General features: G+C 47.2%; 1 protein-coding gene across 3 annotated transcripts; it reads left to right on the top strand.

The window, feature by feature from the left end:
- The first annotated feature begins 342 nt into the window (after positions 1-342).
- On the top strand, positions 343-1835 carry LOC123041868 (uncharacterized). Of its 3 annotated transcripts, none has more exons than XM_044464421.1 (3): positions 343-449; positions 721-1258; positions 1351-1835. In XM_044464421.1, exons 2-3 carry the CDS (start codon positions 722-724, stop codon positions 1624-1626), a joined length of 813 nt encoding a protein of 270 aa, XP_044320356.1. In that variant the 5' UTR covers positions 343-449; position 721; the 3' UTR covers positions 1627-1835. The 3 variants fall into 3 exon arrangements, with proteins under 3 accessions (XP_044320356.1, XP_044320354.1, XP_044320355.1); XM_044464420.1 differs by having other exon boundaries at positions 432-524; XM_044464419.1 differs by having other exon boundaries at positions 430-1258.
- Positions 1836-11352: the final 9517 nt, after the last annotated feature.

Genomic DNA, 11352 nt, shown 5'->3' with positions numbered 1-11352 from the left:
TTAAAAATATCATTGTCCTTCTAACTATCCAACCATAGGTTGATTCGTATATGCCTATGTGATCTGCGTGCAAGTCCAAGAATTTAACTGAGCACCACGTACGCGCCCGAGGCCCAGGCGCCTACCATCTTCACAAATCTACGTACACTTACGAACGACCCGAGGGCCATGGCTGCATCGCCTTGTTCATTTCTGCTCTGGTTCGTTCTGCAGAGACAGAGTAGCATTATACACTGGCCACAACGACACCCCCGCGGCATGACTGAAATCTGAACGCATCATCACCCTTAACACTCACGAATGTCCCGGGGAAACTGGTGGTGTGGGCGTGTGGTGGCACCTTTCGCGGGTCACCTACGCCAAAAAAAGAGAAGCAAGTTGTGGCTAGAGTTGGAGGTGGGGACGAAGCAGGAGAGGGGTAGTGGACGGGGCTTCGCTTCATCTGCGAGGTAAGTTTCTCTCCGATCGTAAGAGGAGAAGGGCAGAGAGAACAAAAATCTTGGAGAGTAGAACTCATGGACTTTGTAAGTTAGTATGCTTTTCTTTCTCCGTGAAGTCATTGTATTCATGTAGGTAAAATGTCTTTTGAATTGTTGGTTCATGTCATGAGGAAAGCATGCCGGAGATAAAATTGAGAGGAAAAAAATGTAGAACTTGCTAGCTTTATGAATGAGAATTGTCAAGAAACATGTACAACAGCTTAATATTTGTTTTCTACAGGATGTCATTCCCAGACGAATATCTGCTATTTCGCGCAGAAGGGAAGATTTGGAATGGACCTGACGGGGCGCAAGTGAGTCCCGATTGCCCGTTTGTGGTCAAGCAGGTGGCGGAGCTGAAGAACAAATCGTTCGAACAAGTGCGGCGCGCGATCCTGAAGAATTTTCAGTTGAACGAAGCAACACATGAACTCACTTTGCAGCACATCCTGTATGTGAGGACCGATCCTTCCGCTCCTCCATACAATGTGCTGATTGACATAGTAGGCGAGGAATCATGGAGGGCATTTTTCAAGGTGGCATGCCGCCATGTCCGCTCCTTCAAGCTCTTCGCCAAATGGACTGTCAAGAAGACAAGCTCTGCCTCCAATGCGACTGACAGCAATATCACAACAGTTATTGACGAAGATACCGCCATAACAGATGACTCTGACGACGGTGGTTGGCCGGCTTGCAAGCACGATAAACCATGCACCATTGAAACTTCATGGGACCGACATGACCCGGGGCGAAGGTTCTACCGCTGCCCCTTCTTCGCTGTGAGTTTTCATGACTGAATTTTTATCAGGGCGTACCTCGTCTCTGAATGATTTATGCTTCGATCCACAATGATATTCTTATTACTTATCAGAATCCTAAAGAAGACTGCAAATTCACCAAATGGTTGGACAAGAAGTTTCCTGAGAAGGCAAACGAACTCATAAACAAATACCAGGACACGGTTGATTCACTCCAACAACAAGTCGACAACCTCAAGTGTGAGCTTGAGGAACTCCGTCGCCGTCATCGGAAAAGATCCGCAGAAGAAGTTGTTGTCAGTCATGGAGACAAGTGCCCCTGTGGCAAGAGCCTGTGCGACCTAACTTGTCGCGGCCGGGAGAAACAGACACGCTCAGGCCAAATTTGAAATATTGAAGAAAAATAGGGAAAAAAGGAAAATGACATGAAAATTTGAAAAACCTGGAGCATTATGAAAGTGTTATTGAAAATCTAATAGTAGTAAACGATGGGGAAGAAAAGTAAAAAAGAAACCTTTGAATCTATGTAAACCCATAGTCCAAATATTTGTGGAAGCTGTTTGGTCTTAAAATGTAAATATTATTTACTTGTATTTTTCTTGAATATTATTTGTTTACTCAATTTTGTTTTGGTTTCCTTGATGTTTTCTATATTTTTATTGGTTGAGCTACCACGTGTTCACAACATCGAGTCATCTTGCACTTGAAAGACCAGAAATATTCAGAATGCATTAGAGGGTCAAACTTACAGTTTGGCAACATATAAGGGAACAAAATATGACATTTTTCTCAAGCAATTGCATCAATAACAATAGCCAAAAAGAAATAGCGCGCATGTCTTACTGAACAAATTATCTTAATAGGCCCCTCGAAAAACTAGCTAACATAATGCTCCCATTTATATTTATTTTTTGAGGAATGAACCAAGGGTTACCCACTTGAATAATATTTCCATGAGCATGCACACGTGAATTAATCTACACTTGCCTCATCTCGTAGAGCACCGGGGTTTTTCTGGACAGATACTACCATTCCAATTTCACTGTAGAAATTGCTAGTGCAATGCTCTGCTAAAAACCACCATCTAATGCTCCTAGCATGGTGAGTTTCCTTGCCCTCTGAGATTAATATGTGCCTTCTCCTTACTTTTTTTTTTCAAAACGGAGGCATAAGCTTTGCCTCATCTATTAATTAAGAAGAAGAATAGAGTTTGTTTGTTACACCACACATATTATATGAGGTCCATTACTCTCCCGGCATTATGCTACCCAATTTGTGTGCACCCGCAGTAACCCAAAGTCTAGCTTCTCTTTTGATGGTGTCGAAGATGACCGGCGCAGGTGTTGACTTGTGCCTGAATATACGAGCGTTTCTCTCATTTCAAATGGTCCACCCAACTAGCATAGTGAGGGATGCCATGGCCTTTTCTATTGGGGATGTTGCTTCCAGACATGTTTCTCCACCAAAGCGAGAGAGAGTGCAAATTGTCCCAAGTTGACATGTCAATCATATGGAGACCAAGCCAATTTTTGATGAGGTTCCAAATCCTAAGGGCTCCATTTTCTTGCACACGTTGGCAAAGCGGACACAGTCCATAATTTTGCCAACCCCTCCTGGCGAGTCTGTCAGCCGTCCAAATCCTATTACGGGTTGCAAGCCAAGCAAAGAATTTCATCTTCGGCGGAGCCCAAGCGCCCCAAATGTAGCCCTCCTTACTATTTAGGTTCACAGTGAAGAAGGGACCACCATTCTCAAGTAAATCACCTCTTCTCTCTACAAAAAGGACCATGTTGGTCGCTAGACTGAGATCAAGAGGCTGGCCACACGAAGATAAGTGCTCCCTTTGCAACGTCACAATGGAGTCAGCGGTCCACCTCACTGCCCAGTGCCCTTTTACTGTGATCTTTGGGCGCGGCTTGGCTCTAGCCATCCAGTATTGTGTGTGCTTAGGCCCAGGCTGAGAGCGGCAGCTTCATTGACTTCCTGGTGGTCCACAATTGATGCCTCTTAAAAGGACAACGCGGCAGTAGTGACATACTTCGCCTCGCACATCTGGAGCGAAAGGAACACAAGGATTTTCTCCCACGCGACGATCACCTCGGACAATATGGGCAATTGGATATTCCTTTCGTTTTCTTCTTTCTCTGGGCACTTTCGCCCTCCCATGTACCTTCCCAATCTATAATGAAAAGGCAAAGCACCTACCATCTTACCTAAAAAACTCGCTCACTCCCCAAATTTGTCAGTTCAAACTCCAGACTGTAGCCATTCTCCCTCATACTCACTGTCATTATCATTGTTGTTTTGATCTTGCTTGGTTTAAATCTCTAGCACAGCATGATCTCGTATATTAACAAGTGAAAGCCTTCCTTCTCTGAAGATACATGGCACGGGAGGTGGGCATGACACACCCTCGTGTCTTAACCCCGGAGGCGACTGCAATGAGCAAAAATGTCACTCACCCACCAAAAGTAGTTACTCGCCTATCATGACTCCCGCAACTGTTCCTCTCCCGAAACCCACCAGAGGCGATTTCCCCTCCTCCTTTGAGAATCGCCGATGGATAATCCCTGAAACCCGAAGCCCCACGAAATCCAATCCCGAGTTCCTCCTCTACAATCCTACCCAACAATCTTTAGCCAGTATAAAAGACCACCTCCGTTTCACCACAAGTGCCATCAAAAACCTGAAGCTCCGCGTCGCATCCTTGAGAGTTCAATTGGAGAGGTCCGATGCCAAATCCCGTATAGGCCGTCTCTCTAATGATGAGTGGAAGGAGCTGCCGGACCCAGGACATTCACAATCAACGGAGCCAGGTACTAATTCGTCCATTAAGGGACATGAAGAACATGACGATTCACGGGTGTCGTTTCGTCCCGAGGAGAAGGAAACGCCATCATTTACAAGGAGTAAATCAGAGAATAAAGCAGGTATTAACAAGGTCTTGGAGGAATTTCTATTTAGAGGGAGCCTTCTACTGCAGAATCCATCCCAAGCTCCGCACATCCAGTATCGGTCTCTTCCCGTGCTCACAAGGTGTTTGGGTTTTTGCCTGAGTGCAACGATGGAGGCGAAGAAGAGCTTCCAGGAGGCGACTGGTCCTGGTGCTGCCAGGGAGCTGGCGGCTGTTCCTTCAGCTGGGAACTCGGGCATCTTCTTCTCCACCTCTCAGCGGCCAGGGAAGGAGGTTGCCAAGGCTTGTTCGGGGCCTGAGAAGAAGACTCTCATCGTCAACATGTCCGGGGCTCAAAATGCGGTGCAGACGCGTTTCCTGGCGGTCGGGCTGTTCCTGTCCGTTCTATTGGTGAACTCCAGGCAACTGATCGACCACATGAAGAAGGTTTGGAAGATTCGTGGCGAACTGGGTGATCATGAGCTGGCTACAGATGAAGGGCGCAAATTCGTCCTCGAGTTCTCGGAGGATGGTGACCGGCAACACGTCATCAAGGGTGGTCCATGGCAGTACAAGGGCGATGCGTTCCTGGTCGGGCCTGGAGAAAGAGGTTGATCCGGCTTTGGCAACTTTCTCCCATATTCCGGTGTGGGTTCAGTTCAGGGGAATCCCCTTCTACCTCCTCACCAAGGAACTTGCCAGCAACCTGGGGGACCATGTCGGGCAAGTGGTGATGATCGATCAGCATGCCAGGGGCAACATCTGCGACAAGTTCCTCAGAGTGAGGGTACAACTGCCCTTGTTCTTGGCGCTGTAAAAGGAGATTACGCTGGCTGATGAGATATCTGAGGAAGAAGTTACAGTATACCTGAGGTATGAAAGACTGCCAAACTTTTGCTTGTTCTGTGGATTCATAGGACATATGGAAGCGAGGTGTGATATTCCTAATGAAGAGAAGAAGTTGAGGTACAACAAGGAACTAGGTGTACTCCCAGTCCATTTCGACGACCCCCGTGCTTGGTTCCTGCCAGAATAGATGGGGCAAAAAAAGGGGCCCCATGTGTCTCCACCCTTGTGGCATGCTCCCAAGCCTGCGTGCCATGAAAATTCTGTGCTGACCGCAGTGGAACAAATGCGGCAGGTTGTTGCTAGCCTCTCGGTGGGTGACGGGATGGAAACTGACACAAATCAGCAGGAAATTCAGGACATGGTGAACCTGACGACTGAGAAAGTCGACGCCACTAAGGCGTTGGCTTTGAATATGACTCGCACCACTGCCTCCTTCAACCTGAAGACGGTGGACAACTCCTACGCCTTGTCCTCTGTCGAGCTCGTGCCACCAATGGGCCTCAATACACCCGTGTTGGTGGAGTTTCAACCAGAGGATCTAGAAGAACCTAACTTCCCTCCGGGTCTTGGACCCACGCCATCCTTCGTTGGCGCTGCCGCCTCGGCCGTCGATGAGGCTTCGCCGGCCCAGATCACTCAGGACCCAGAGACCCTGGACTTCACTGGTGAGGAGGGTGCGGTTGATAAGAAGAATAGTTCTAAAGGGGAAGCCCCCATTACAGGGTGTGTGCAGCCGTTGCAGAATATAGAGGATGCCGTTGAGAGATCTGGCAAGGTGCGGGGCGTAAGTACAGAGACAAACTCTGAGAAGAAAGAGGGTACAAATGGCAGGAGAACATCTCCGAAGAGGAGCGGTAAGGGCACGGTCGTTTCAGCTTCAGTTCTGGGCAAGAGAGATGCACGGGTTCAAAGTGATTCAAATGGTGCATGTACTAAAGGTGGAGCTGAACCTGACCAGTACAAGAAGAAGAGAGCGATGGAGGTTCCAAATGGAAAGAGTAATATCGGCATAGATGGAGGACAGGAAGCAACCGGGCTTGGGGCTCCTGGTCCACTGGTGGGTGCGATGGCTAGCACCCACCAGGTGCCATGACGGTCATAAGTTGGAACTCCCGGGGCCTCGGGCAGCCCCGGACAGTTCAAGAGCTTGTGTGCTTAGTGCGCACGTACCGTCCATCTCTAGTTTTTATCTCGGAAACTAGAAAGTGCGAGAATTATGTAAATAAATTGCGTTCGAGACTAGGTCTCAAGCACTGCATCTCCCATTTTGGGAATGGAAAAGGTGCAGGTATAGCTCTCTTCTATGATGAGCAAGTTGAAATAAAGAAACTCGCTGTTGGCCCGCGTTACATTGATGTGTTGATCCGACTCAATCCCCATGCTCAGCAATGGAGGGGTACTTTTATCTATGGAGAACCTAAGGCTAGCGAGAGACACCATATGTGGGATCTCCTAAGGAGGATCAAACCTTTGGCAGACAAGCCTTGGCTCATGATCGGTGACTTCAATGAAACATCATGGCAACATGAGCACTTCTCAAAAACCACCAGAAGTGAAAGGAACATGGCCAACTTCAGAGAAGTTCTTGCTGATTGCAGCTTGATAGATCTCGGTTTTAAAGGTCCCAAATGGACCTATGATAACAAGCAGAAAGGAGTGGATAATGTGAAAGCAAGATTAGACCGTGGAGTGGCTGATCATAGATGGAGCTCTATGTTTCCGAGAGCTTCTATTGAGCACATTTGTACTTCCAGATCTGACCACCTCCCTTTGCTTCTCAGGTTTGGTCAGAGGAAAGAGCGGAGACCAATAAAGAAAGGGTTCCGTTATGAGTACATGTGGGAGAGGATGGAATCACTAACAGATGCAATAGTGAACTCTTGGGAGGACAAGGGGACTGCTGGTGATCTCTGCGAATTTGGTAAAAAACTGTCGAAGTTGCAACAGTCTTTAAATTCTTGGGCCAAAAAGAATTTCGGCTCCATTGTAAAGCAAACTGCCATGTTGAGGAATCAGTTGGATAAGTTGTGGATGCTTCCAGCTTCAGTTGCTAGGGACAGGGAGATTAAATCTGTTTGCAAGAATCTGGACGAAATGCTCCACCGGGAAGAGATGATGTGGAGGCAACGTTCAAGAGCTTTATGGCTGCAGGAGGGGGACAAAAATACCAAGTATTTTCAGCGTAAGGCTACGTGGAGACGTAAGAAAAACACAATCAGCAAATTAAAGGATGAGAATGGGAATTGGGTGGAAGAGCGTGCCAAACTGCAGGAGATGGCGACTAGATTTTTCAAACAGCTATATACCAAAGAAGAAGGAGTCGATCCCAGTGTCATTGTGGACGGCCTGAATGTAAGAGTTACGGATGAAATGAACCAGTCCTTGTTAAAGGAGTTTTCTGAGAAGGAGGTCAGTGACGCGCTATTTCAAATAGGTCCTCTGAAAGCTCCTGGTCCCGATGGTTTCCCAGCCAGATTCTTCCAAAGAAATTGGAGCACGGTCAAGATAGACGTGGTGAGTGCGGTCCTGAAGTTCTTCAAGGAGGGGGTCATTCCGGAGGGTATCAACAATACTGTCATAGTGCTTATCCCAAAAAGCAATAACCCCGAGTACCTTAAGGACTTCAGGCCCATAAGCCTATGTAATGTGATATACAAGGTAATATCAAAGTGCATGGTCAATCGCTTGCGGCCTTTTTTGGACAAGATTGTCTCAGAGACTCAAAGTGCTTTTATCACAGGGCGTTTGATAACAGACAACGCCACTATTGCCTTTGAATGTTTTCACAAAATCCATCACAGCAAAAATCCTGCCAATACGCATTGCACCCTCAAATTGGATTTGGCAAAAGCTTATGATAGGGTAGACTGGGGATTCATGGAAAAGACTTTGCTGAAGCTCGGTTTTGACCACAGATGGGTCTGTTGGGTGATGACTTGTGTGAAGTCCGTGAGGTATTCTGTTAAATACAATGGGGAACTGCTCGAGATGTTTCTTCCGACGAGAGGTCTCCGGCAGGGAGATCCGTTGAGCCTGTACCTGTTCCTTTTCGTGGCGGAGGGCCTTACTAGCCTTCTGAATGAAGAGATTCGACAAGGAAGAATTACCCCTCTGAAGATTGCTAGGGGAAGCCCTGGAATCTCCAACCTCCTGTTCGTCGACGACAGCCTCCTCTTTTTCAAGGCATGTAGAGAGGAGGCGGTTAATATGAGGCATATCCTCGATGAGTTTCAGAAGGGGTCGGGACAACTGCTCAGCAACAGCAAATGCTCCTTTCTTTTTAGCGAAATGTGCCCGGCTGTGACCCAACAGAATATTAAATCTGAGCTAGAGATAAATTCACACACCTTTGATAGCAAATACCTTGGTCTGCCCACTCCAGAAGGGAGAATGAAGGAGGCTGTGTTCCAACCGATTATGGAAAGGTTTGTTAAGAGACGTTCAGTTTGGTCTGAGAGGTTTATGTCCCTTGCGGCAAAACAGGTCTTAGTTAAATCTGTCATGCAGGCCCTCTCTACCTACTGTATGGGAGTGTTCAAAATGACCCAAAGCTTCTGCGACAAATACGAAAAACTGATTTGGGATTTTTGGTGGGGGGATGAGAATGGTCATCGGAAAGTGCACTGGATGCCATGGGAAAGTATGATAAGACCAAAAAGAGGTGGGGGCATTGGGTTCAAAGATATGTCTCTGTTCAACCAAGCCCTTCTTGCTAAACAAGCTTGGAGACTGATTCATAGACCTGATTCACTGTGCGCGAGAGTTTTGAAATCTAAGTACTATCCGCACGGTGATTTGGTAGATACGATGTTTGCTTCAGACGCATCTCCTGTCTGGCGGGGCATTGAGCATGGTCTGGATCTTCTCAAAGCAGGCCTTGTTTGGAGGATTGGTAACGGCAGGAAAGTGAACATCCAACGAGACAACTGGATCCTACGGGACGAGGGTCTCAAACCAGCTACCTTCATCCGTCGCTCCAGACTTCGGTGGGTTAACCAATTAATGCAACCAGATGGTAGTGGCTGGAACAAGGAACTGATCCATCAGGTGTTCTACCCTTTTGATGCTGACGCTATATGTAGTATTAAGTTACCAGCTTCTGATGCTGAGGACACTCTAGCTTGGCACTATGAAAAATCTGGAAACTTTACGGTTCGCAGCGCATACAGACTGGCTTATTCCATCAAGTATGAAGCCTGCCTGTCGGCATCCAGCTCTACAAACAATGCCAACGACCGAAGCATTTGGGTCATTATTTGGAAAGCAAAGGTGCTAGAGAAAATTAAGATCTTTGGGTGGAGGGTGGCCACTAATACCTTGCCTACGAAGAAGAACAAGTGGAAACGCACACTTGAAGTTCATAGCACTTGTAACATCTGTGGTAATGATGAAGAGGATGAATTCCATGCCATCGTTTCATGCACTAAGAGTAAGGCTCTGAGAAATGAAATGAGAGGGATCAGGGACCTGCCAAGTGAAAAACTCTTTGGGTACACCGGTGTGGATTGGTTGCAAAACCTTCTTCTCCCTTGCAATTCTGAGACTAGGTCGAAAGTCCTTTTACTTCTCTGGCGGTGCTGGTTTCTTAGAGATGATTGCGTTCATAACGAAGGAAAGGAGTTCATTGGCCGCTCTGTTCTGTTCCTTCAGCAGCTTGAAATCGAGTTGATCAGCTGCAGTACCACTTCTGACACTATGAATGGCAAAGGAGTCTGCCGGCAAACGCCCCAAATTTTGGCCGGCGAAGGACATTCTCTTGTTCTACCTGGTTCGGGCGCGACCGTCGTCGCAGATTCTGTCCTCTGGACTGCTCCTCCGGCTGGTACAGTTAAGCTGAATTCGGATGCGTCCTTCTTATCTAGCAGTAGCAATTCCTATGTTGGGGCGGTCGCTCGGGATCATAAGGGTGCTATTATATTTTCACTGTCTAAGAGGACCGATTGCTGTTCCGGCGTTGAGGAAGCAGAAGCTCTAGCTCTTTTGGCGGGTCAGCGGGCTCTGTCTGTTATCTACAGGGGGCCTCTGATTGCTAAAACTGACTGCTCCGTCCTCGCATGTGAGCTGCAACCTGGCTCTATATGCAGGTCAGCCTGGTTCCCTGCGTTATGTGATATTAAGATGGAGTTCCTGAAGTTTCAGGCTGTTCAGATTGCCCATTCTAAGCGAATCAGGAACAAACTAGCTCACGGGCTGGCAGCGCGTGCTAGGAATGGCGAGAATATGCAGATGGTGGCGCAAGTCCCTGATGATCTGATGGACGTGATGATGGCTGATGCCTTGTCATGCCAAGAGTAAACTGTAATTGTTTTACTCTTTTCCCTAAAAAAAATGTCACTCACCGGCCTAAACGACGAGCAAACACTCGAACGTGAGAGCAAGGGGTCACCCAACGAATGGACTTCCCCTAACCCTAATGATGGTTCTAGTTCCACTAATGATGGAACAAATTCAAATGTGAAAACTAGTGCACCTAAGCACGGCGATCATGGTATAATCCACCATTTTATATGGGGTGGTGGTAGTTCAAACGGTGGAGATAGTTCCAACAGTGGTTGGACTTCCTACTTGAATTCACCTATTGATAGATTTGTGAAAAATAGAAAAACATTTACCAATTTATATCAAAGAGGTCTAAATGGTTTTATTGCCAAAATAATAGGGTGACACTTATGTTGAGGGTGTAGAAGTCCGTGATGTCCATCTCCAACCAGTGCACGCTCGAATGTTGTGCGGCACAGGAGTACACACAAGCGGACAGAAGTCCATAATAATCTGTGTAAGTCAATATCACTTGAAACATTGACTCGTCTTGCCAATCCAAATTTTCGACGGTGGTATGATCCGCATTAGTGAGAATCGTGCAGCCGGTTGGACCACAACGGCCATCAAAGATTCCACATTTAGGCAGGTCAATGTAGCATGGAGCTTTTCAATGGCTGGCCAAAATTATTTTCGATCCAGCCATCCAGGGCCAGGGTCCGTTTGGGCACCCAAAAAAAATGTGTATTTGTTTTTTTTTTCTTTTTGCTCATGGATCTCCAACATGTGAGCATCAACCAGTTGTGAGGCAAGCAGGACAAAGGCCAACACCATCATGGATCCTCTCTTTTTTCAAAGGCCACATCAGTATACGATTCGCTTGATCGCATAGCGCGCACGCATCTAGGTGGGGTAGCCCATGCCTCGTGAGCCGTTGGGCATTCCACTAGCGATCAAGATTGGCCAACCCATGAAAAATCTGATCCGAAGCAGGGCCTAAGTATACCAGTTGAGCTACCGAACAGAGGCCCATAGCACTTGGCTTCACCCATCTCTTCAACGCCTATTTGCTACAACCAGGAAATGCAAAGCGGCTTCGGGCCATCATCATCTT

Source organism: Triticum aestivum, chromosome 2B, assembly GCF_018294505.1.
Source record: "Triticum aestivum cultivar Chinese Spring chromosome 2B, IWGSC CS RefSeq v2.1, whole genome shotgun sequence".
Lineage (NCBI taxonomy): Eukaryota > Viridiplantae > Streptophyta > Magnoliopsida > Poales > Poaceae > Triticum > Triticum aestivum.
The sequence above is the reverse complement of the archived record's forward strand: the minus strand, read 5'-3'. Positions and strand labels throughout refer to the sequence as shown.